This window comes from Camelus bactrianus, chromosome 12 (genome assembly GCF_048773025.1).
Source record: "Camelus bactrianus isolate YW-2024 breed Bactrian camel chromosome 12, ASM4877302v1, whole genome shotgun sequence".
NCBI classification, from domain to species: domain Eukaryota; kingdom Metazoa; phylum Chordata; class Mammalia; order Artiodactyla; family Camelidae; genus Camelus; species Camelus bactrianus.
Window position 1 is genome coordinate 53,707,611 of NC_133550.1, and position 27,388 is coordinate 53,734,998.

Genomic DNA, 27,388 nt, shown 5'->3' on the forward strand with positions numbered 1-27,388 from the left:
TCAACATGGGAAATTGCCTTTACAATCAGGCAGGGTGGAACTGCTGCATAAATGCTGTTAGAAAATCCTACGATAGTTAGGTGAATTAAAACACTTGAATAGTAATCTCTGGAAATAGAAGAGGTCCGTGATATGAGAAATGTGAGCCCCTCTTGAAAGCAGAAAGCAACATGTAAATTGATTCTTTTGGCTGATAAATAAAAAATAAAGTTAGATATATTTAGAACCCAAGACAATAGCTAAAGGCTGTAGCTACTAACTAATCAGGCTGATACATCAGTCAACTGATAATGTCAAACAGGAAAATAAAAGCTCCACTCTGCTTGGTTCTAAAGGCAAGTTCCCCATGCTGAGTTTTCCTTCCATTTAGTATAAAATGGTGGTGAATCTCTTACTGTCAAATTCTCTTACTACCTAAAATGTAAGCTTATATGTGTGTATATATATATATATGTATATATTTTAAATTAATGAAACATCTTTAAATAAAACATGAAAATCATTAAATTTCAATTTTACCGAAAATAATGTTAATTCCTGAATTGTACTTATTATTATTTATTCCAGATAAATCCTTTTTCACTAACTCTAGAAAAAGATAAAACACCTTTTGGATTTAAAAATGATCGCCCTAATTCATTCATTCATTGTTTACTCTTTCAACAAATAGTTCTTGAATGTTTAACTATGATGCAAGGTACCTTTCCAGACACTGGTGATAAGTCAGTGAGTAAAACAGACACAAATTCCTGCCCTTACAGAGTATATATCCTAAGGAAAGAGTGAGCAAGAGAAAAAAAAAAGTGAATGAATGAATGACTCAATCAATCCATCAATCAATTCATCTAGAATGACAGATGGTGACAAATGCTGTGGGTCCAAGGGAACCGAGGTTGGGGTAGCGACTTGTACATGATCGTCAGGGAAGATCTTTTCCAGAAGGCTGCATTTTAGCACACGTCTGAAAGGGGAGAGGAGCAAGCCAGTCAGGAGAAACTAGGTGTCATGAAGTAGGAGTAGGCACGGTGTTTGGAGCAGGAAGAGCCAGGGAGAGACGGGAAGAGACTGTTCAGCAAGATAAAGGGAGGCTGAGGCTGGGAGGCAGATTACAGAGACCTTGTAGACCACTTAAAGGGCTTTGCCTTCTATTTTGTTTTGTTCAGAATGGGTTTCATTGGGAAGAAGATGTGGCTGGAAGCAGGTGGACCACTGAGGAGGCTATCACAGTGATCCAGGCAAGAGATGAGGACGTTGGCCTGGACCCAGGTGGTCGCAGCAGAGTTGGACGAGAAGTGGTCGTGATGAGGGGTCAGATTCTAGATAGATTCTGAAGGTAGGGCTGAGAATATTTAGCGATGGATTGGTTACAGGCTTGAGAGAAAGGAAAGATGAAAAAGGACTGGAAGGCTTTTGACGTGAGCAGTTGGAAGAGCGGTCTTGTCATTAACTGGAGTGGGGAAGACCAAGGGAAGTCTGATTTGGGGAGGCTACATTTGAGATGCCAAGTGGAAATGTCAATGTTTCCCTTTTGCAAAAGGTTAAAAACAAGCTGAAACAAAAGAAAATGCTTTTGAAAGTTTCTTCCAACCTATAATGCAGAGCTTGGCTTATACTTAAACGTTATCTATTAATTTAATCTTTTCATTTACTGTATATAATGTTAAACATCTTTTTGGTGCCTGTTAAAATAAATCACCATTTAGGAAAAACAAATATATTAGTGGGTAAACAAATAAAGTTATAAGGTATCCTCATAAATTTATTTCCCAATAGAAAATACTTAAACAAGATTTATTATTCATTCGTTGAATAAATGTTTATCAGGTGCTCCCTATGTGTGGCCCTGTTCTGGCACCAGGGCTACTGCAATAAAAAAGACAGTTTTTGCCCTCGTGGAACTTACAGTAGGAGGGGCAGACAACAAATCATAAACAAATGTGTACTAAAGTTTCATGTAGCAATCAACGGTCATGAAGACAGAGAAGGGTATGGAGATGGAATGTGACTTTTCAAGGGAGATCTAAAGTAAGAACAAGCCCTGGTGGAAAAAACTCTTGAAATCTAGTTTTTGACAAATTAAGTTTTTGACAAATTGCTGCCCCTGTTGAGGCATTATTTTGTGTTAAGGTAATGAAAGCACATCTTATATTCAGAGAAAAATCTAGTGTTTATCTCTTTAGGATTCTTGTCAAAAGTTTAGAAAAGCACAAGTGAAGCCAATGAGTCACCGAAGTCATTAGTGAATGTTTACTGTGCACACAACAAAAAGAAAGTTTGCAAACCAGGAGCGCTGAAATCAAACGTGGAATGAGATTCAGGGGTATATTGTTATAAAGCAGTTTTATATAGTGAGAAGGCAGTGACTGTTTGTTCTTCATAGTGATTGGCTGTACTATTAGAATTTTCTTAAATGATAGGGATTGGTTAGTGGTTACCCCTATCAATTTTGGGAAACAGTTTAAGTTACACTTATGATTTCCAGAGACATAAGCAAGAAGTGATCCAAGCCAAGTTAGTCTCACTTGTCTTGCAAAATAAGATAAATTAAGCTTTACTTATATGACTAAACTGATATTATCAGCGCGAGGAATTTTCAAGGCTGTTCTCTGTGTTTGATTTTAACAGTCTCAAAGGATACACCCCACCTATTAGTTACTTGTGAATGTAATTTTATAAAGTAGTGACATGCCCACATTTATTAACTTCACAAAGACTCAAATGGACAATAATAGAAAGAATAGTTGCTACTTTTTATGGAGTGCGTACTGTATGTGAGGTACTTTTTTGTGTTAGACATGAGTCATCTCATCTAATCATTTGTGTGTGTGTGAAGTAGTTATTCATATTCCCATTTTATCTGTGAGTAAATCGAGGTCATCTAACTAGAAAGCGGGAGAGCTGGATTCAAACAGGCAGAATGATTGTCAGAGCCTGTACTCTTAACCTGACGTATCCAGTGATCATTTCATCCTTTATTTTGTTAAAAGCAAATATTCTGAGTGTGTGTATGAGGGTTTGCTTACTGCTTTCATTTACACTCACACACAGTGTGTACAAGGTGCAGAAGCCGACACAGATGACCTTACAACTCTGGATAGGAAAGCCCTCTTACAGCAGGGATATGCAGACAACCCACCCATCGCACAACGGAGCACAAGGAGATCTGATGCCGTAAGTTATTAGTATTTCCACTCATTTGATTAGCTGTTGAGATAATTTGCCCTCCAAGATTTTACACACTTAAAACTGAGTGAAGAATTGCTACAACTGAACTTGGACTGAGGTGAATATTCCCTAATATGCAAATCGAGCCCTCAGTCTGGCAACTGAAAAATCGTCTTGCATCTTGGGGAGTTTGTAAACGCTTAGTTCATATTGTTCAAAATGTTAATTGGCCACTATTTATGACAGTGGGCTTATTGACCCCACCCCTTCCCCTACAAAGGAATGGCCTGGTTATTTATTTATTTATTTTGAAAGTCATAAGCTAATGAAACAAGAGAAATTCTGGCCAGTTAAGAAAAGGGGAAGGCATAAAGTAGTTTTTCTTTAGGAAAAGGGAAGCAAAGCTCTGGACTCTCAATATTAACCTTAAATTATATCTTTTACAAAATCAGATTGTTTAATGAGTATTGCTCAGACTAGTTTGGTACAAATAGATAATTATAGCATTTCTATAGTGTCCTCAGGTAAGCAGACCAAAGCGCTTAGAGTTGGAGTCCACTGGCTACCCAGACACCCCCAGGGGATTAATGTCTCAGGCACACTTGTAATGGATTTATGGAATATCAGTGTGTGTTGGCTCAAAAGTTGAGAAAACCAAGCTTTAGATGGCCTAAGTAATAATACAGCAACATGGATTTAACTAGTTATATTATCATTACGTGGAAATTCAAAATAGATCTTATTTGCATAATAATCATCCAGAATCAACACATTCAGAACTGACAGCAATGTGTAATCAATCTCTGGACCAGGTGGACTGATCTGTGGATATCCCAAGTTGCTAATTTGTTATAGTTCTTCTGCTAAAACCACATCACATTTTCTGTACCTATCATTATTTAGATATTTATGTTTAATATAGAATAAGGAGTATTACCAGGATTATCCTAAAAATAAAAAAAAAGCTACTTTGTAGGGCAAAATCATGTCTCAGATAAGGCTTATTTTGATATATTCCTGAAGTTATGCTCGAAAGGATGTTACTAATACTTAAGGCCCACTGGGTATTCTTCTTGGCATAATCCAAAGCCATCTGGGTGTTAGTGGATCTCCTTCCCTTACAGACATTTTCTTAGTGTCCTTATGAGTTTAGTGTCCTAAATTCGCCATCAAGCACCTTTTACTCTGTTGTGGTAGCACTGATTTATCAGTTTTTAAAGGAAATGTTTATGTGAGTAAACTTTGAAAGTATCTGAAATTAGTACCAATTTATTTTTAAAATGTAATTGGAAACTTTAAAATTTTTTGTTTCTTAAGTGAACAGAAGCAGTGAACCTGTGGTTTTTGTGTCCATCTTTTCTAGTTTGTTTTTCACTGTTATCAGATCTTTTACATCTTTGTGACTTCTGCTTCTAATCTGCTTTCTGTTTACACAGACCTTTAAATCATGTGCCAGAGGGTGGCTCTAACCTTTCCTCCAAAGTATAAGCCACCGCAAATGTCCACACCTAAGGTGGGCTCTCTGCATTGACTCTGTAGTCATTAATCTTGCCTCTTTCGCTTGCTTCTGATTTTACATCCATGTTCTGGCTGACGTGGATCTTTTCTGTGTGTAATTTCATGTTTTAGTCAGTGTTAGTTAATTTCTGAGTCACCTTTGGATGTAAAATACACTTTACTCTACCTGTCAGTTACACAATTTTTCTAACTTTTAAGTTGCTATGTTAATTTATTCCTAACAAAAATCATTATCAAGTGTCAGCTTAGAGAACACAAGGTGCGTTATGTATTACATGATAGAGACGTTAGATGGGGCATATTTGGATGTGTAAACTATCCATCTTAAATTTCTACCAAACCAAAAAAAAATTGAATTTGATTATAGACTCACATTTAAATAATGGCATCCAACTTCTCCAGGTGTCTTAGGAGTTTCTGCTTTTCAATTCTACGATACGCCTTTAGTCAGGCTTCTTTAAGTGTGTGTCAGTTTCAAGTAGAGCGCTCTCCCTAAGGGCAGGAAGCCTCTGTCTGACACAACATTACCTTTCTTGATTTCTTTTATTAGCGGGATCAGTGAGGATGACAGTAATTTACATTCTAAAATAGAACAATCTTTGACATCTTAATTTTTTAACCTCTTTTATTTACCCTTCAAAAGAAACATTTTAGTGATTATATGCATGATACTTTAACTGGAGTTGAATGATTACAAATCTTTCAATTTGCTATGTAGGAAAAAGTACTTTTGGAAGAGTTGGGAAAGCAAAAAATCATTTAACCAAACCAGTAATTAAGAAAAGTTGATCAAGCATTAGCAGTGGACTACGTGCATAGAAAACATTACTATCCTCTTAGTGAGAGGAGGCTTTTTTCTTTGTTTTTTGTTCTTTTAGATCTTTTGGTACAGGGTTGAGACATTCAAGTTCAGTTTTAGCCTCGTCTACTGTGAATGGTGTTAGACCAAACTGTCTCTGTGTCACTGCTGGTGTTCTTGGAGCAGGTTAAGATGCCTTTGCAGGGCACCTCTCAAGGGGAGGAATAGCGCAGTCTTCTCTTTATTCCAGCCCCATAAAATGCAAAGGCAGCTGGTGGAAATCTCTGATGATTGGTGCCAAAATTTAAGTGCAGTACTTTTTAGGAAATAGATGTGTTTTTAGATTAAATACTTAGAATTTAAATTTATTGATGATGGCTATAGTAATCTGTATTTAAGAAGGAAACTGGGAATGTTCAATTTATGTTTTAGGACTCTTGTGTTAACTGTAGTATTATTCTGCTTTATGGACACTGACATTTCCTTTATTTTCTCCTCTCAGGAAATCGTGGCTGCAGAGAAGAAGAAGCAGACTGTCACGGAACAAGTGATGACAGACCACTTATCCAGGTAAGAGTAGTAACTCGTCATAGAAATCCACTCAGAGAGTATCCATTAAATTTCATTTTCATTCATGACATCCATATCCTTTGGTCAATCAGCAAGTGGTCAACTCAGAGGTTTCCAGGCTTTCTCTGTTCACTGCACTTATAGTGTTCTAGTAATTTTTTCACAAGACTTGCAGGCCAATAGAAATACCCAACAGTTCAAGTATTATTAAGTATTTTTGTCTAAACAACTTAGTAAATATTTACTTCCTAACAACTTAATGATCATCTGAAAAAAATAATGCACAGAAATTGAAAGAAAAACTATTTTTGTTTCATTCTTAAATATCCACAGTTACTTACTAATGGGATGTATGCACTTCTTGGATGCTGCACAATCTCTCAAACCTAAGAATTATTTAGGATGCTCCCACCGTCACTTTCTATTCCCTATGGCATTTGCTTCTTGTCACAGTAACTGTAGAAAAGCCAGCTTTGTGAAGATATGAAATCATGGAAGGAGTGTATGTAGCATGAAACCCTGTTGAGACTGTGAATTACATTGAGCTAGTAGTTTTTATGGTATCCAACAAATACGAAGTATCACTGTTTCCCTCAAAAATTAAAAATATCTCAGAGTGTCCCCGTAAGTTCCCTGTGACACCCTAGTGTGACTTAGTGCGCAGTTTGGGAACTGTGGGACTAACTGTCAAGAATTTTAAAACCTAACGTAAAGCTTCACAACCTTTAGAAAACTATACAAAGTTTTAATAACTGCTGTGCAAAACTGCATGACTATGTAAATATTGTAGACTTCAAAGAGGCCAGAACCATCTAGGAAGTCTTCAAAAACGAAGTAAGACTTAAGTTTAGCTTTGAAAAAAATAATTGTTATGTGGCAGAGAAAATGATAGTCTACGTGCATGTTTTAATTCTTTGAAACAATTAATTTTACTCACAGTCTTCATTGTATCTCCTTCCCTTATCTTGTGGACTCTGTTTATGTTTGCACACCCCAAATGCTACCACAATGTCTCTTCGTAAGATAACAAGTGACACCCATATTGCTGGATGAATGGTGATTCCTTAGTTCTCATTTACTTGACCCATCAGCAGCATCTGCCTGGGTTGAAATTTTTCTTCTCTTTGAAACACTTTCCTCTTCTCCACTTGGCTTCTGGCGTACCACACTTGGCTGGTTTTTCCTCCTACCTTCTACTCCCCAATCTCCTCTCCTGGTTCCTCTGCATCTCTGCAGTCTTTACACATGGGAATACACAAGAGCTCAATTCTTGGGACTTCTACATTTAGTTCCTAAGTGATCTCATCCAGTATCATGTCTTTAAAAACCATCTACACGCAGATGCATCCCTAATCCACGATTCCAGTGTAACATTCTCCAAACTGGGTTCCTGAAGGTTGTCTCCCTTTCCTCCTCTCCTGATGAAATCCTCTTTAATTTTCCTCCATGGCAACTCAGTTCTTCAAGTTATTTAAGCCTACAAATCTTGGTGATGCCTTTAATCCCTCTCTTTCACTCAAATCCTGTATCCAGTTTGTCAGCAAACACTCTCAGGTCTACCATCAAGATACATTTACTCCCTCTGCTGCCACCATCCCTGTTCACACTGTCATCTTCTGTCTCCTGGATTATGTCAGTCACTTTCTACCTGGACTCATTGTATCTGCATTTGCCCCTAAGTGGTCTGTTCTCAACCCAGCAACCAGAAGGAGTTATTAAAGGACAAGCCAGATCAAACCCTTGTAACTTCCCATCTCAATCAGAGTAAAATCTTTAAGACCTATATTATTGGTTATATATCATCATAGAACCTGGTGGCTTAAAACAGCAGTCATTAATTACAGCGCATGTATCTTCAGGTCAGCTGTCCAGGCTGGGACTGGATGAGTGGTTCTTATGTTTCGCTTACTTCGGCCAGTTATGTATGAGCAAGAGCAGTGGGCTTAGTCCTGAGCTTCAGTGTTCAGAAACCTCATGTGTTTTATGCATTTGCCTTTTTTGTGCTTCTACCATCTTTGTGAGGAGAATGCAGCTTGGTCAACCCACTGGTCTCAAGAAGAAAGTGTTTCTACAAAAGCAGCTGGGCGCTTAGCCAGGATTATCCTAGACGAGCAGATCCCCCACCAGCCCACACTTGCACGAGTTAGTCCAGTCGAGATCAGCAGAGCCATCCAGCTACATAGAACTTGCCAAAGCAAGTTAAATAGCTAAGCTTAAAGCCCAAGGTGAGAAATTACACTATACTTGTAATGAGGCTGCGGCAAGGATGTGGATCAGGAGTGCTGAAAAATTAGGGTCAATAATATGTTCTACCCACCAGCAGACCCTGGACCCCCTTTCCTCCTCTCCTTCTCGTTTACTTTGCTCCACCATCCGGCTTCCTCCCTGTTCTGAAACATATCAGGTTCCCTCCTGTTTTAGGAGATAAATACTTTGCATTTATATTCCCCTCTGCTTGGAATGCTTTCCCCCCAGAAATCCATATGGCTGCTTGCTTACTTTGCCTCCTGTCCTTATCCAAAAGTCAGCAGCACAATGTCTGTATTTAAAGAGTAGTAAGAGAAAGACATGAAGCTCTGAGCTTTCTCAAAAATTTCAGTTTATTTTTAGATAGCACTTATGGAAAAAGAGATAGACAATACTCACTTTCTCATGGCCAGTGATTTTTAATTATTAAGTTTATTCATTCAATATCTGACAAATACATAATTCTGCCAGTAGTGTAAGCTGGCATTTGTACATGAGCTTTTCCAACTGCTTATACATATGTGAATGCTGGAGCAATTCATTATAACATTTAATTGTCAGACTTCATGGTTTCCTATGTAGGGCTGTAATCAGTGATCCAGAGCAAAATGTAACTACTGAGAAACAAAGTGCGCGTATCCTTCAGGATTCAAAGATGGCACCCCTTCGAGGGAGGAAAAGGACACTACATGAGACAAAGTAAGAAAGTTTTGCTTAAATGAGGTTTCATTTAAATAGAAATAATTTATTTTTAAATGTACTTTTGTGTCTAATGGAAAAGTTTTCCTTCACGTTTCGCTTTTTTCTGTATAAAGGGAAATGGAATTTTGGGAGTTCAGATCCCGATTCTGCCACTTTAAGATATTGGAGTAAACTTTGCCCTCCAGATCTTCTATTAATAACTTAGGAATGACAGCCAAAACTCTAGGCAATAATATATGTGAAAATACATAATATAGTAGTTGAGACATTTGTATGTGCACAACTGATACTGGCTGAGTTTTGCTGACATAATAAATTCAATATTAGCATTGTTTAAAAGTTATTATTTTTTGCATTTTACTTTGTACCTTATAAAATCTTCGGTTTGTTATGAACTTGCTCAGTCCACTGGTGTAGTCCACTGAAGTTTCCCAATGATTTCACAGATGGTTGATCTGTGAGATCAACCACGCCAGCTTCTGCAGCATTCTTGCCTATTTTCAGATGGCTGCAATTGTGAGACAGTACTTTCTTGTAACTTTAATTTTTTTTGTCTTACTCTTATATTCTGGAAGCCTTCGTTTCCATCCCTTTTCAGTATTTGATGGTGTCGTGTATTAATTTCCTATTGCTGCTGTAACAGATTACCACAAATGGCATTTTAATGTTTATTTATTTAAGTTTTTCTGGGGGGGAAGGCAATTAGGTTTATTTATTTATTTTCAGAGGAGGTACTGGGGATTAGAACCCAGGAACTCATGCATGCTAAGCATGCGCTTTACCACGTGAGCTATACCCTCCCCTACCACAAACGGTATTTTAAAACAACACAAATTTATTCTCTTAGTGTTCTGGAGGTCAGATGCCTAAAATCAAGGTGTTGAGAGGGTCGTGGTCCTTCTGGAGGCCCCAGGGAAGAATGTGTTTCTTTGCCTTTCTCAGTTTCTAGAGGCTGCCTGTAGCCCTTGGCTCATAACCCCTTCTTCCATCTTCAGAGCCCACAGTGGCTGGTCAAGTCTTTCTCGTGTTGTATTGCTTTCATACTCCTCTCCTGTGGTCACATATCCCTCTGCTTTCCTCATATAAAGACACTTGTGATTGCACTGAACCTATCTGAATAATCCTGGTTAATCGCCTCCTCTCCAGATCCTTAACTTCATCATATTTGCCAAGTCCCTCTTATGATATCATGTAAGTTAACTAATGACTTGCTCTGAGGATTAGGATACGAATATCTTTGTGGGGCTATCATTGAGCTACCATCTTTCTAAACTTCTCTTTCTTAAAGTAAAATTTGAAAGAAATAAAACTTCATTCACAAAGCATGCACTTAAATTTTAAGTGCACAGGACAGGAGTTTTTACAAACTGGACAATACTCATTCATCAAGTTCTAAGACCAAGAAATAGAACATTACCCTGGAACCATCCCCCACCCCTGTGCCACCTCCTAGTTACTATCCACTTCCTCTGCAGTACCAAAGTTAACTTCTTTGCTCTGATATCATAGATTTTAACTGCCTGGTTGTAAACTTATATGAAATCACAAAATTTGGACTCTGTGTCTGGCTCCTGTTGCTCAACGTTATATTTGTGAGTTTTATCTGTGTTGTTATTTGTCGTTGTCCTTTACTCTCATTGCTGTACAGTTTTTTATGGTGTAAATATACCACAGTCTATTTATTCACAGCTGCTGGTGGACATTTGGCTGTTCAGGAAAAGTGCTGCCGTGAACTTTCGTGCACGCCTTTTGGTGAACATATGTACTCATTTCTGCTCAGTACACGCTTGGGAGTGGAATCGCTGGCCCGTTTAGTGTGCATATGTTCGGCTTTAAAAAAATTATTGCCAAGTAGTTTTCCAAAGTGGTTGCTGCAGTGAAAACTCAGTGAGCAGTAAGAGGGTGCTAGTGGCACCATGCCTTTGCCAGTGGTGGGAATTACATTTTCCATTTCAGTTCTTTAGTGGTCAGCTTTTCATTCTCTTGATCATTGTCTTTTGATGAACAAGAGTTCCTAGGTGTAACGTAGACCAGTTGACCAATCTCTCCGCTTATTGTTAGTGTCCCTTTGTATTTTTTTTATGAAATCTCTCCCTACCACCAACTCATTGTCCCTCTGACTTGCAATGCCACGTGCATCATATATGAAGTTGTTATAATGTGTGGTTGGTTTCTAGGCTTTTTTTTTTTTTTCAGTCTTATCCACCTGTTACACATTTCTGCACCAGCACTATCCTGTCTTAATTAGTATTGTCATATGTCAGAGTAAATACTTAAAGCTGCTTTAGCTTTAATATTGTTTTGGTGTGCTTGGCCCTTTCCTCTTCAATATAAATTTTAGATTTAGCTAGTCTAGTTCTAGGAAAACTCCTATGGGGCTATTGGTTAGAATTATTAAATTTATGGACTTCACTCCCCTTATATGTTATTCGCAGAGGAGGAGGAGACAGTTCTGCGTCACAGAGAAGCAGGATGGGCGTGTGCAGTGCAGCCCTTCCTCTCCTCTTTTTCACGGGAGCCAGCTGTTCGCAGAAACCCACATTCTGTCCTGTGCACTAAGTTTTACAGGGTCCCTCCCAAATGGAAATGAGTGGGTTAGTCTGTGTAATCCTGAGCATTAAGGACTTAGCTTGTTGTTGCTACATTTCTAAGCCATGGTTTCCAACAGCTTTATCAATAATAAAATTCATGTGTGGGTCTTCATCTGCCTGATGCTTATTTCTCTGTTGGTTAAGAACTTGGAGAAGTATTGGTCTACTTATTGGATACCTAAAACCCCAACACAGAACGTTCCATTGTATAATAAAAATGCCTATTTAATTCTTGTATCTTTTCAAGAAGACTCTAGACTCCTTGAAGCTATTACTTTAACCTATCGCTGTTAAACTGAGTTCTGTTTACCTTGGAGAAGCAATATAATGTAACAATTATGAGCAGTTTTGTTTTGTTTTTTGGCTCTGCCACGTGCTCACTGTAGAATGGTGATAATAGTACTTCCTTCACAGAGTTATTGCAAGCATTAAATGAACCAATACACATTAAAATGATTTCAACACAGACTTGTGTCTAGGAAGCTCTTTATCAACAGTGGCTGTTTTTATTGCTTGTATTTTCTCAGCCTTCTGAATTGTTTCAGGCACATGTTAGGCATTCGATAAACACATTAATTCTAATGGATTAAACTGAATTGAGATGATCAAGCTTTCATGGCTCCACTCCGTTCACAAACGCTCACTTGGTTTACAGGTTCTTGTTTGCTGTATCCTGCTTACCTTTCACAGAGACCTAGGTTTTATAGAGGGATAACGTGTCAAGATCTCAGTGACCTACACACTTACTGTTTACATCACTGCAGTTTCATTATACCTGCAGTTTTATGGGAATATCGTAAAATTACTTAGGAAAGGAAGTGAAGAGACATCACTGAATCTTCAGATCTCTTAATGTTAAAGGAGATTATTGGTGGTTGAGTGTCAAAGTGTTTGTCAGCGGGTTTTGCTTCATATTGTTAAATAGAATTTTAGGTCTGGCAGTCTTTGTGAGATCATTCTACTGCTGTCTGAAGGCCACAAAGATTAGATAAGTGATCTGCAGTCTCACAGCTGGAACTGTGGCCAAGACTGGAACCTCATCCGGCTCTCTTTTTCTCTACTTTATTTTGGCAGAGAATGTTTTCAGCTGCTCATAACTGAAAACCTGAGTGACAGTGGCTTAAACAAGCCAGGATTTAGTTTCCTTATATGACCAGCTGCTTGGAGGTAGGCAGTGGCTCAGTGAGACGCAGCTCTGGGCCGGCTTCCTTGAGCTCTCATCGGCCTCTCTGACACGGTTGCCTGATGTCTGCGGTGGATCCTAGCATCATACCCCTGCCACGTTCACGGGCAGGAACCCTTCCCATGCCACTGTCTTCTCAGGACAAAAGAAAGTCTCTCCTGAAAGTTTACTCGTGGAACTTAGTCACCTCTAATTGCAAGAGGCTCAGACAGCAGATTGAGAGGCAGAGGAGGAGAGGGTTAGATACGGCCGTCAGGTGGCCCAGCAGCAGTGCCAGGCACAAATGTGCCACCTCTGTTCAGTGCTGAATTTAGTAGCACTTTGATGCAGTAAGTTCTAACATAAAAGTCATTCATGTATTATATACTATAGCTCAGGGTCGTTTCTGTGTCTGCCACAGTTAACAACCTGGAAAAGTAAAAAAGAGGCTTATCTCTTCATCTTTATCCAGTCTGTGCATTTCAGAATATTAACCTAACCTTTTTTGTGCTTTTATTATTTACGTCAAATATAGATAACTTTGAAGTAATTATTGACCATTGTATTTCTTAACAGGATAAAAACCCATTCTACGCTAACTGAAAATATGCTTTCTCATAAAGTACAATTTGATGGTAGGGTCATATCAAGGTAATTATGACTTTACTAACTTTTTTACTCCTATGATTATAAAAAGATATTTTCTTTTCAAATAGAAATAACAGTAATAAATTAGTTGATTTCATCACATTTAAGTGAAAACCGAATTTAGCACAAACATTTTTAGGTTATATATTAATGAATCTGTTACAAAAACTACAGGAAGTATAATCAAAAAGAAAAATATTTTAATTAGAAGTTATTTGAAATGTGATTTTAAAATGCCCTTCAAAAAGAAACTTAGAAGTGATTTTTAAAATATTTATATTACTATGAGATTCTAAACCATTTAAAAATTGACCTGTATGTAAGATGCTTTATTTAATTTCATTTTAATGGCTTAAATTAACAGTAAATTATTAATAGATGTGGTAAAGATGACAAAGAAGATGATTCTTAAATCTGTTTTCTCAGTCTTATAAAATTTCAGTAATGCCTAATGCTACTTGATGTCCTTGTGTATTAAAGGTAAAGTACATTTTAAAAAAATTATTATATTTGCTCAGTGACTTTAAACTTTCTGTGACAAAAGGTAATAAATGTATATCTATCTCTGAGTGGCTTCTTGCAAAATTAACACTTCTTTTAAGGTCTTTCACTTTATCTTAAAAGTCTGTGCCAAATTCGTAATCTACAATGTAATACATACATATTCATAGCCTTTCCTCTCCATCCAAGTCTTAAATTGACACGTCAGCAAGCGTGTCATGTTTTCCCTGTGGCTTTTCATAACCCGTGCCCATTGCCACACGTTTGAGCAAGTCAGACTATCCCTCTTTGACGAACACAATTCGTGAATTACTAAATATGAAAGTTATCATATTTGAAAATCGTTAATATTATCCTGTTTTTCTAGAAATGGACGTGATGCTTGCAGAGAGCTGGTTGGGTTCTTTTTCACTCACGACCAGTCCCTTACAATTTATGAGTATCGGCAGTTTGGGAAAAATAGGTATGGTGTACAACATTGTTGCACCTCTCAAGATAATTACTTCCCAGAAAAACTGAATAACTTCACATTTTTGTCATTTAACTTCTAGAACAAATGTGCTTCCTTTTATTCAAAAAAACATTTATTGTCATCAGCGTGGACGAAGAAAAGGAAAACAGTACCAACTTGGTGATTTTTATGTTGTAAGTTGTGTGTGTGCGGGCGTGAAAGTTTTACTAACCGGTGTTGGATTCTGAGGGATCCTGTGTGGCCGGAGGAGCAGGGTTTCTAGTCTTCAATTTATTTTCTCTCCTCTTTCCTGAGCAGAGGCCTTTGTGTGAGTGGCCAATGGCTGAGGTTTGTCCGCAGGAGGTTCTGCCTTTCGGGTCCAGATCCCAGTGGTCTGAATCTAAGCATAGCATTTATTCCCTGTAACACTTCCCCACTATCCCCAATTCTGCTGTGTAAGCCCAGGAGAGCTTGTCTCTTGGTGCTTTTAAAGGTCCTGCAAGGCTGTAGCACTGGGTAAATGGCCGTTTTAGTAGTACTAGGACTGATTCTCCACTTAATGCGGGCTTATCTTCTGAGGACACACGTTTTCTCCATCCCGAGGGGACACTTGGCTTCTGGAGCTGTCATATATCTCATAGTTAGCTTATCTTCCTTGTGATTCCCCTGCCTCGCCACAAGTCCTGGCATACGGCCTATCACATGGCTTCCCTTAGCATGGGTCGATCATAGGTAATGCTAGAATTTGTATAGTGCTCTTAAGTTTTAAATTATTATATTCATGTTATGTCATGATTAAAATGTAGCACTGTCCACAACGATCACTCATGTAACAAATATATACCTCATAGGCTAAGCATTGCAAGTGGAGTTGTGAATAACTTAAAAGCATTCCCTACTTTTGTGGGAATTGCAGTCAATGGGAAACAGAGAGGAGGGCCAGATAAGAGGAGGGCAAAGACCCAGTTTTGTGGAGTCAAAGGAGGCTTCTTGGCGAAAGTGCCATCTAACCTTGACCTAAGGAGGCAGGGATAGGTAGATAGAAGAGGGTAGGGAAAGGCTTCCAGGTGGGGGAGACAGCTTGTGCAAAGAGCAAAAGCATGAGAGAGCACGGCTTTTTTGAGAACTGAAAATGGTTCAGTCTTGTTGAAGTCTACTTCAAGGTGGGGGATTGGCAAGAGACAAATTAGAACTTATTACGAGCAGTCTGTTTTTAAAGACTTACCTAAAATGTTCTGGGGAGTCATAGAGAGGTAAGAGGTGGATGGAATGAAGGGAGGTGGCATTATCAAGTTTGTGATTTCAAAAGATTTCGCTGGTTGCAGTGCGGGTAATGGATTGAAGACTAGCACAAAGGACCAGATTGGATTCAATCACATTCATCTTCTAGAAAGGTGGTTATGGCAACCTGAATTAGGTGAGTGACTGTGGCTATGAAGCTAATTAGAAGAAAAAAAAAACCCCCAAAACTTCAGGCAGTGGAATCAATAAGATGGAGTGACCACTTGGGTGAGGAGTTGGGGGTGAGGAAAAACTTCACATCTGAAGTGTGGATTTAATACACTATCTATACACTATATAAAAGTATGTCTGTCCCTCAAGCCTGCCTCTTGAGATCTAGAGAAAGTCAGCTCCAACTCACATTTCACAGCCTGCAGAAAGAATGGTTTATGCCTGTCCCAGACAGATTAAAGTTACCTCTAGCTCGGAGCTGCTGTCTCTAATAATTTACAATTTACTCTCACTGTCCCTGTTCCATATTACTTGAACCACATGTGGAACTCTGCTCTCCTTTATCACCTCCGAGAGAGAGACAGAGAGAGAGAGAGAGAGAGAGAGAGAGAGAGAACGCCACACACAAGCCATATATATGATACCTTGGGGATGTGGCAGACATTGTGAAGAGGTATGGAGGGGGATTTATATGGCAGCAGAGTAAGCAACTTACAGTTTATTATTAGACATCCTTATCCTTAAAAATATGTCCTTTGAATATTTCCCATGGTGAAGGCCCTCCTTGCAATTTTCTGACTCCTTTCACCTCTTGTTCCTCCCCACAATCTTCTATTTCTTCATACATAAATATTCAACCTTATCCTTTTTTGTGGGGGGGTGGGGTGGGGTGAGTCTCTTTTGCCTTCCAGATGTTACTCTGGAACTTATATTTTTGTTTCTATATGCCCTATCGAAGTCTTTTTTTCCTAAATACTCCCTAAAATAAATTTTAGTGCCAGCTGTTAAGATAATACTTATAGAAACATGCACTTAACCTCATAGACACACGCATGTAAAACTGCACCCTCGTTTGTTCACTCATACACATACATATGCGGCTTTGGATGCAATGACACAGACCCCACAGATGTATTGTTATGTACACGTGTATGTATACACACATATGCTTATATGCGTGACACTGCTACACATATCACCATCTCTTTAAGTATTTAATATAATAATTTGAGAGATTTTATATACGTTTCAAGGGCTGGAGAAAGTACTTAATAAGTTTTCTAAAGTAAATTCTCCAGGAAAAACAAGAGGAGAGAAATCCCTTCCCTAATCTTCAAGAGAGGTAATTAAGCCTCTTATTTTAAATTTGTGTTTGTCCATATTTGACCACATTTCTTTGAGCAACTCAGAAATTAAAACAATAACAATTTTCTAAGTTTGGATTAGGGACTTTTGATAGGAACTTTTTCATCAAAGCCTTGATACTCTGATTATGTTAAAATTAGCTTTACATTCATGTGCTGTTTGTCATCAAAAGACCGAGTCAAAGAGGGAGATGAATTTATCATAGTTCATAAATTTGCAGCACATCTTTCTATGGATCAATAGCTCTATTTCTGTATTCAGAAGTGCCATCATTTCAATTGAAATAACTTGTTCTTTCTTCCTCTGATTCTTATAAAAAATTAGGGTTTTTTTTTCCCCATGAATTGTTAAATCTAAGATTGTTCTCATTGAGAGATTGATTGGGAAATTAGTTCTGTTATTTTCCTATGTTGTTAGCTGAAGCCTTTGTGGTTTCTAAATAGTCTCTAAATATACTTTTTTACACTAATAAAAAATATACCACATCCAATATAATCAATATTGAATATTTAAAATTAGTTGTGTTTTACTTCTTATATACTTTCTAGCTTTCAATAATTCATTTGTTTTTCTTTAGGGGGCAAACTTGACATTTTTGAGTTCTGATCATCCCGGACTTCCAGGAAGCATAAAAGAAAACACCTTGCTTACACTTCGAATCACAAATGTCGATCAGATCGCTTTGCATTCTCTCAAGTAAGTCAAACATGCGTTTGTCATTTTGGAGGTAAGTGAAAACACTACTTTTTGTTATAGTAAAATGAGATTCTATGCCAAAGCATTTTGGTTTTAGTTATGACTTATTTTTTAAAAAACAAAGCATAGCTATGTATGTCTACTTTACATGCTGTGTCTTGTATTCAAATACACTTCTTGTGTGGGAACAGTTACAATTGGTAAAGATAAAAATGTCCCATTTTAAGTTAGTTAAAGGTAATTTATTAATTTGCCTGTGCTATAACACTTTATTTTATCTAATGCTACCAAAGTAATACATTTTAAAAGATGGGATACACTACAACACTAAATTTTTCCCACAGTTTTAGTGTGATGCTTTTTTTAAGCACGAAAAAAATGCGTTGGGTCCCCATGCGCATAATATTCGTTGATTGATAAAATATATAATGAAAAAATGATGCTATGGATCAACAGCTTTTGAGTGCATTTGAGTTTTTTTAATCACAGAAAATGTATATGATATCCTTGCTGAATGTTTTTTGGTGCTAACTATAATCAGGGTGACAATAATTGGTGTACAATCTGTGCATTAGAGACCACATCCCATAAATTGGCTCTGAGGAAATCTGTGTTTCTTTGTCATTTACTGTATTGTTCAATGTGAATGCAATATGTATATATTTTTTTGCTTTTTAAAATAACATTTTAACATTTTACAATTTAAATGTAAAACTGCCTTTAAATTTAATAGTTTTAATTAAGTATTTTGAAAGAACATTGAAATAGCTGCAAAACTGATGTATAATGTTTGAGGGAGTTCTTAGGAGGTTTAAAGATTTTCACTCTTGATTTTGCATATTTAATTACCCTAGGGATTAAAGCAGCAAGTAAGGGTGGGAGTTGATTAATCTCTAAGCACTCTTCTGATGTTGTTTGAGCAGAGAAGAGCTTAGAGTTGCCATACTCAAGATTGCAAAGCAATATATTTTTATCACTGTGAAAATGTCAGTTGCAGAACTGATTCTGTGGAACACGATGATATAACCAACCAAGAAGCCAATGATAGGCTGGTTTTCAAGGCCATTCAAGGTATGTGTCGTTACTATCTTCTCAGGTAGTTTGAGTTTTCAACCATTTTCTTTGTAAGTAGTAAAGCAGGGTTTTCCAGCTGTTTCTTAGTTTTATGGCACTTGAGTTATATTTCTTACTTGCTTTCCTATCTTTTATAAGTTTATACACACACACGTACATATGTGCATATTTTAAAGAATATATTTTAGCATTTCTCCTACTTTAATGATCCTGTCTAACTGAATGTCTAGTATTACATGATTTATGGATTTAAGAATTTTAGAAAGTGCTGGATAGTACGGGTTTTACTCATGAAATGCATATGAGTACTTTTTGCAGTATGGTGCTTGTCTTATGCATCAGGTGGTACCCTAAAGGCATCTGTGGTGGCTCCACTGTAAAAAGAAATGCTAGACCAGGAGCCAGACTCATGTTTGGACTCTGCCATTGAACAGACGCATGACTTTGTGTAAATCCCTTGCTCCTCTTTCTTTATCTCTAAAATGGGGCTAATAACCTGTTTTATTACCTTTCCAGAGTTGTTGCAGGTAATAAGTGAAATATATATATATATGTATATAACATTTCACAAATTTGTTTCTCGAGTCCACTCTTGTAATCACTGCAGTGTACTAGGTCCCCATAGACAATTCCTTGGTTGAATTTCAGAGTCAAGAAGGGAGGAAGGAGTTAAGTAATCACAGAAATTAATATATAATTTATAAATTTTAAAAAATCCTAATTTATCACAAAAAGATGATATAGGAGTAAGAAGTGTAGAAACAGATTTAAGTTGTCGGGGAGTGTATTGAAACTCTCAAATATTCTTGTTGCCGTTGTCAGTAAATCAGTTTCTCTGTTCTAGCGTGGTCAATACCATATTTGTCATTGTTGTATCTAGTGGCATTAATTTTTTCATCTAATGTATTATCTTTGTATTTAATAACTGCTTTGGTAAAGTTGCCTATATTTTCTTAAGTAAAGATGGTACAAACTGCATCAAAGGAAATCTGTCCAACAAAGAAAATGGGCCTGGGAAGATACCTCCTTGTAAATTCCTAGAATAAAAGGTCACTTTAAATGTACAAGATAGCACTCCAAAGCCTTGATGCTGTTTAATATATAAGCTCCAACTCGAAGATTTCAAACTACTTTAGAAATTTTGAAGGGATACATTGATGCCAAGCAAATCAGTCTGTGTTTGTAGATCAGTTGGGAACAGTAAAGAAAGAGGAAAGAAATTAAAGGTATGGGCTCATTCGATGAAGAGGAAGCCTGGAAAATTTTTTAAAACTAAGATTTGATTTGTAGCATGTAGGTTATTTTCATGCTGTTAAACTGAGCCATTTTTTCCCTCTATATTTAAAGTGTAACACTTCCACCACACAGTGGTGCTATAGTTCTGGTATATTTACATGTGATTTTTAACCCCCATTACTAAAAGCGTTCTGTTTTTCAAAGCCTTTTGTCAGTCATACATATGCTCTGGTTGCATATGCACATCCCTTACATCAGTGATACCAGCTTTAATTTTCTTACCAGAGAGACAACTGCAATTTGATACATTTGTGCATAGGAACAATTCATTTCCATCTCTCTTTTTCCTAAACAGATGTGCTAAGAGAACAGCTACATAAAAGAGGTGTTCGTATTCTGACTAGATTGGGAAAATACCTTCGACAAGTGGACAAGGAAGGAAATGGACTTTTAAATAAGGCAGATTTTAAGCAGGCTCTGGAAGTATTTGACTTAGAAGTATCTGAAAACGTATGTACCACAGATGATTCTCTGCAGTGAATGACATATTATTCTTAGGTGGTCTTATTCACTTTTCTACTAAAATTTTAGGATTTCATTTGTCTCCTTCTTGATGCCCCATTATCAGTGTTAAGCCATCAGGCAAGTCCTGTTGATTTTCTAAATGTCAACATTCATTCCTCCCTCATATAGTTATCAAGAGCCTGAGAAGCAGGCGTTGTTCTAAGCTCTGAGAAGACGTACTCTGTACCCTTAGGGTCTTCATAATCAAAGGAAAGAAAGATAGAGATGATTACAAAACAATATGATATATTAAATAGAGAACGCTCCGAACACATGGGATAAATCCCAAGCCAGGTTATAGGGAAAAAGAAGGAAGTTCGTAGGATTCCTGGAGGAAGATATATCTGAGCTGAGTTTTGAAGGATGAGGAGGAATTAAGCAGGTGAAGGGAGGGGGGAGCATGGATCAGACACTTCGCAAAGGGAAGAAGGAGTGAACGGGTTCCAGGAATTGCCCCAGAGCCTTCACACATGCCGTTCCCGCTGATATAAGTAATCTTAACACTGGATCTTTGCATGGCTGGATTTTCTCATCATTCAGTGTTTCTCTACTGAAAGCACCACACTGACACCTCCTCGCAAGGAGCATCCCGTCTGATGCTCTCTCCCGTCTGGTCCTCTCTCCACCATTTGCCCATTTTGTCTTCTTTATGCCACTTTGTAAGTATTTTCCAGCTCTGCCTGCAAATAAAATGTCAGTCCCATCAGGGCAGAGACCACGGTGCTTCTGGTTTCCTGCTCTATTTCTAACACCTTGAATAGAAACTGGCATTTGACAGGTGCTGAATAAATAGACGACACATGAGTTGAAATGGACAGATAGATGGAAGGAAGAAAAAGAGAAGAATGGAGAGAAATAGACCCAGCATGGTGCATCCCATTAAAGCCTAGCATGCCATGTTAAGAAGCTTGGATTTTATTCCAAAAGCATATGAATTTGAAACACATCTACCTCAAGGGTTTCAGATAAGGGATCCTCCCGCATTGTTCTCTCTTGTTTCAAGTGGTCTTGTCACAAGATACAGTATATTTTGTGAAAGGAACACTGGAAATGGAATTTATGAGAGGCAGGTTCAAGTTCTAGCCTTAATACTTGAACTGTGTGATCTTGAATAGGTCTTTTCACTTTTCTGGTTGACAGGCTCTGCCTGGGCAATCCAGATAAAGTCAGAGTTGCTTTGAAGCTCACAAGAGAAAATTACATGGGAAATATGCCTTATCACCTGTAAAATTGTGTGCCAGAATGGTGTTGCTTGTCATTCTTGTGAAGTACCTGTCTTTTGTGTTTTTTACAAAGTTTAATCTTGTGTCCCACCTAGTGACACACACTAGGGATCATCTAACTTCATCTCTTCCTTTTATAATAATAATAAAAAAAAACAGCAATAGAAAATTAGAAAGATGTGGTGTCTTTATCCACAATAACACAGATAATTCATAATTGAGAGAGAACCAGAATCCAGATATTCTGAAACAGTCTAGTACTTTTTCTGAATTACCATAAGACTTCTCTTTGTGGTTGATTTACCTAATTTTTATGATTAGATTCAGGAATAAAAACTAAAATAATTATTTGACCTCTAACATAGGGAAAATATGTATTATGAAAATATGAGTATGTTTCCCCTTTTTCTCATTTTTGAAATAATATTCCCTGGTTTTTTTTGTTTTGTTTTGTTTTGTTTTGTTTTTTGCCCTCTGTAATATCACTGGAGACTGTCCATGCAATGAGAAGCAAAAACAAGAACATAAGAATCACCAACCTGGGGTCTAATTCTGGCACTAGTTTTGGGGGATGGCAAAGTCATTCTTGCTGATTTGAAATAAAAAAAAATGCCCCCTAAATAGCCCAATTGATAAAGAGCTACTATCAATAAATTTACCTTAGTTTTTTATCAACTGAATTATCTTTTTCCATTCTGCACCATACTTTGGAAAGAGAGTTATATGAATCTGTTGTCACTGTTGGCAAATTATTCAATTCTTGAAAGTTGCTTTTTTTTTCATTCTTCAAGCAGTGTCTTTTAATTCTAGTATCCCATGAATTTTTTCCATATTACTTATGATTTTAAAGGTTAAGCTCACTTTCACAGTTAAAGTTCATTTTATAGACCTTAAAGTCTGTTTATGTACAGGATATTACAACAGACAAAAAAAATATATGGGTTGTTGAGAACTGTGGAAAGGCAAGGAATCTTAAGTTTTTCTTATTAAAGTTTTAATTGAAAAAAATAGGAGGAAGTAGAAGAGAATATTTTTAGGGTGGACCCATTATTTGTCAATCATCTTGCTAGACGTTTTATTTACACGCTTGTTTAAAGCTAACAACTTGACAAGAGCATTGGAAATATATTTATTTGAGTTTAAGAAAATCTCATGATGTAATTTTTTTGGTAGGAGCTCTGTGAATAGAATATTCTATTAAATAGCACATTTGCCAAAGAAATAAGTGGCAATGGTAAAATAAACTGGTATAAGGATTTACTCAAAACAACACCTTTCCATGTAAATTATGTAATAACTTTAGAGTCATTCAAATCTATTCTTTCAAGTATGAAGACTAGAAGAAATACAATTAGTAGACCTAATGCAATTGGAGGCATTCCAGGACACGAAGTGACTTCTTAATTATCACAGATATAACACATTAAAAATAATTAAATGGTCAAATTCAAGTAATTGGTAAGGTTTTTTTTTTAATTGAAAGGAATTAAACTTAAAAAACATAATCTGTAATTTATTGCTAAATGGTTCTTAACTTTATGGAACTGTCCACAACAGAGTTCTAAATAGCTTTCTTAGTATCTTTCATTGGATTTAAATGTAACTTTCTGGAATCTTCTTATTAAGTCCACTACCTTGTCTGGGCTACAAAAGATATAACAAAATACTACTGTGAGGATTATTGTGGCCATATATAACTTAAAGGTGTAACAGTGATCTCTACGTGATTATTTCTAGGATTTTGAGTCTCTGTGGCTAATTCTAAATGACAATGACAATGGCAAGGTTGATTACGGAGAATTCAAACGTGCCATTATTGGTGAAATGAATGAATATAGGAAGTCATTTGTTCGAAAGGTAACTTGTTAAGTACTTTTTCAAATAGTTACTTTTAATAGATTGTTAGGTTCATTCTTTTCTTTTCTTTTATTATTTTTTTAAATGGAGGTACTGGGGATTGAACCCAGGAACTTATACATGCTAAGCATGTGCTCTACCACTGAGCTATACCCACCCCTCCAGGTACATTCTTTTAAAACTTTAATGAATTATCATCGAAAATGTTTTAAATCCCTTTACTTGTAATGTATTTTGGGTTTAGTAAAACACACACACACATACCCATACAAATCTACCCAGGATAAAGCAAAAATTACTTGTGCATAAGTTAGGAAAATATTATAAAAGGAAAATAAAATCTGAGATTAAATTTCAGTTCACAAATTACTAATTCCAAAAACTGCTGGCTCCATATAGTTATATGTCTATATCTGTTAGTAAATATCTCCAAGCCTCAGTTTCTTATCTCACAGAGCTGGTATAAGGATTGAATGAGAGGATACATGTAAAATTATTAGCATTATAAAGCTGTCCCAGTGTCAAGGTTCATGCATATTATCTTAGGATGATGACTAAAAGATGTTTCTCTACTTTTTAAATATGAATGCTAAATGTAAAAATGACCATGTTACATTATAATAGAAACAGGAGACCTGATTTTTGTAGGAGAGTTTATAGTACTTAGATTCTGGCAGCCACTTTTAGAGCATACTTTTGAGCAAAGTAGTTTTCTTTTCCTTTTGTATATGTATCTACTGTAAAGTATATATCTACCTAAGGTTGAAACATAGCTATTATGTATAGAGTAGTATAAACAATTACATCAGGCACAAGTCTCAAATAGAAAAATACCAAAATCTTTATCTTTACTGGCCAAAAGACAAAATTAAAACCATGTGTTAAACAAATCCACCACGTAATATGTTTAAATCTGCATTTATTTGTACTTTACATGTCCTGGTGATAGATCTGGGTATCAGGAGTAGAAAGTGATGGCTGGGTTTCTCTTTCTTAAATCTTGGTGCTGGAAGAGAGGACAAAAGTAGACTTACAAAGTACAGTCTTAGTTTGCTTGGGCTCGCATAACATAAACCACAGACTGGGTGGCTTACACAGCAGTATTGTATTGTCTCACGAGGTCAAGGTGTCAGCAGGTTTGGCTGCTCCTGAGGCTACTATCCTGGGCTTGTCACTGGCTGTCTTCTTCCTTTGTGTTCACACTGTCAGCCCTCCATCTGTGTTCTCTGTGTCCTGATCTCCTCTTTTTATGAGGACAGCAGTCATACTGGATTAGGGCCCACCCTAATGACTTCATTTTAACTTAATTACCTCTTTAAAGGCTCTTTCTCCAAATTCAGTCTCACACTGAGGTCCTGGGGGTTAGGGCTTCAACATATAAATTGTGGGGAGGATACAATTCAGCCCATAACAGGTACCATATATCTGCGATATTATTGTGAATAAACAAACTCGATTCTAGTTTCGGCTCTTTTGCAAATGTGGGATGTTGCTTTGGGTCAGTTGTGCATCTCTATGAACCCACTCCTCAATAAAATTTATTTTATGATACTCAGAATTGTGTTGAGTTAGAGGTGCAGTACAACAACCAGCATTTCAAAAGGTAATGTTAAATTTCAAGAAATTGAGTAACAAAACCCATTTAAAAGTTACTTTACCTTCTCATTGATTTTAGTGTTGGAATATTTGCAAGTTCATTTTTTGAGTCAAAATAGTCCTGGCAATTTGTCTTGGCCATTTATCAATTTCATGTGAATCCTAGAGCTGAAAGTTACCTGAGAGGTCTTTTGCTCAACTCCTCAGTATGCAGAAGAGGAAAGCCAGGGCAACAGAGATTAAGTTACTTTCTCAAGGTCAAGGTGCTAGAAAGTGGTAGAATTAATACTTAAGTGCTGGTTACCTAATGTCTCTCTCCCTGTGTTCAGGATGCTTCCTTCATATACCGATTTAGTACTTTAAACTGTCCTGTTTAGAGCTCAAAAATACCCTATTGTAGAATAGAAAAATTAGGCTCTAATGATTTCATAGGGGAGAAAAATAATCTTTCTCTCTCTATTTAGGCTTTCATGAAACTGGATTTTAACAAAACAGGCAGTGTGTCTACGATAGACATAAAAAAATGTTATTGTGCAAAGAAGCATCCTCAAGTAATGTCAGGTAATTACTATGAGTCAAAATGCATTAGATTTCTAAAATGTTAGTTAATAATGGTAATATCTTTAAATTGTATTCATTTATAATGTGGACTTGAGGCCGTTAAGGTAAGAAATAAACAATAATGTTTTAAACCAGAAATGTAAGAGCTATTTGACCTTCTTCATCTAAAACTTCGTAGGCTTGTTGCTGGTACTTAATTTTTTCTTTGATGTTTATAACTGATATTGAACTTTTGTTTCCTGTCGAGGAGACAGTAACAAATCTGAGTTAGAAACACAGAGTAAGTTTAGAGAACAGATAATGACACGTGCAGATTCTCTAGGTAATTTTACTGTACCTGCTTATGCTCGAAGATTTAAGGTGGAATCAGGGAACGTCTTTCTCTAGGAATGGAGCTTCACATACAATGAACATACATAAGTCTACCAAAATTTGAGGATATAGAAAGTAGCTCAGAGTAATTCTAGAGATTCAACACCTGCTGTGTTTCTTCTGGCTTTAATTTTTGCATAATTAATTTATAAATAAAATTTTATTAGAAAGCAAGCATTTGGCCACAGTAACTCCCCTCTTTCCATTACATTTCCCTCTATAGAGGTACGTTATCATTTAATATATATATTTTGGTCCTTACCGTATGAATTTTCATAGCTGTATGTGTAGTATAAATATCTAATACTTTTGGAAGATATTTTAATTTTTTAATTCTTATTTTTTATCGAAGTATAGTTGATTTACAATGTTAGTTTCATGTGTACAAAGATGGCTTTTTTGATGTGGAAAATACACTAACCATATTGCTTTTTACACTTGCCAGTATGTTTTGGTGCCTTTTCCATGTTAATCCACATGGAGTCACCTTATTTTTATCTGCTGCCTATCATGGTTTTTAAAAACCAGTGTAGTACAATTTACCTAGTTAGTCTTCCACTGGTAGACTTTTCATTTCTTATTATTGACGTGCAACCAGTGAGGCAATCAACATGCTTATTCGTTACTCCTTAGGCCCATTTTCTGCTGTTTCCTTGGGGCAATATCAAGACCTAGAGTATCTACATTTCAAATTTTAATTGATACCTCCAAATTGCATTGTAAGACGGCTAAACTAGATTATATTGCCGCTAACTGGAAATTAACTCCCCCCACCACCTCGCCAGCACCCTGGATTTTTGCCAGTCTGATAAGCTAAAAAAATTTTATTTGCATTTCCCTGGTTACTAGGGAGGTTAAGCATATTTTTGCTTATTTGTTGACCATTTGTAATTTATATTTTATGAATACTTTCTTTCTAATGTATAATTCTGATTATATACTGTTAAATACTATAGAATACAACTGCCCTATAATTTTAATTTTTAATGTTAATAGAGGAGTGGAAACGTTCTACTTAATGTCAGAGATTGAAACAGAATGATTTAATCAATGGAAAGTTCTTCCAGCAAAAATGTTCACAGGCCTCTGAATCTGGTGTTTACAGTAATATTTTCTAGCTGCAGTTATGAGTAACCGCCTCATAAAGTAACCAATGCCTTTCACACATTGCATTACTGTGTTAACAGCCTATAAATCGTTGATGTTATTTACTTGTTTTCTTCTTTCCTCATTTTTAATGGGAATGAAACCGAGTCC

At 36.7% G+C, this 27,388-nt stretch overlaps 1 protein-coding gene across 5 annotated transcripts in view; it reads left to right on the forward strand.

Annotated features, from left to right (window-relative positions):
• The window catches only part of CAPS2 (calcyphosine 2), a 75,606-nt gene that overhangs the window by 45,761 nt on the left and 2,457 nt on the right, over positions 1-27,388 (forward strand). For 3 of the 5 annotated variants that reach the window (XM_045519449.2, XM_074375386.1, XM_074375387.1), the window contains 11 exons: positions 3,049-3,171; positions 5,985-6,052; positions 8,882-8,998; positions 13,331-13,405; positions 14,271-14,366; positions 14,455-14,548; positions 17,530-17,648; positions 18,640-18,719; positions 20,314-20,468; positions 23,483-23,602; positions 25,663-25,759. In XM_045519449.2, coding sequence (XP_045375405.2) covers positions 3,049-3,171; positions 5,985-6,052; positions 8,882-8,998; positions 13,331-13,405; positions 14,271-14,366; positions 14,455-14,548; positions 17,530-17,648; positions 18,640-18,719; positions 20,314-20,468; positions 23,483-23,602; positions 25,663-25,759 — 1,144 coding nt within the window. Of the gene's footprint in view, positions 1-1,163; positions 1,334-3,048; positions 3,172-5,984; positions 6,053-8,881; positions 8,999-13,330; positions 13,406-14,270; positions 14,367-14,454; positions 14,549-17,529; positions 17,649-18,639; positions 18,720-20,313; positions 20,469-23,482; positions 23,603-25,662; positions 25,760-27,388 lie in introns of all 5 variants that reach the window. The other 2 variants (XM_074375388.1, XM_074375389.1) reach the window with 1 other exon arrangement.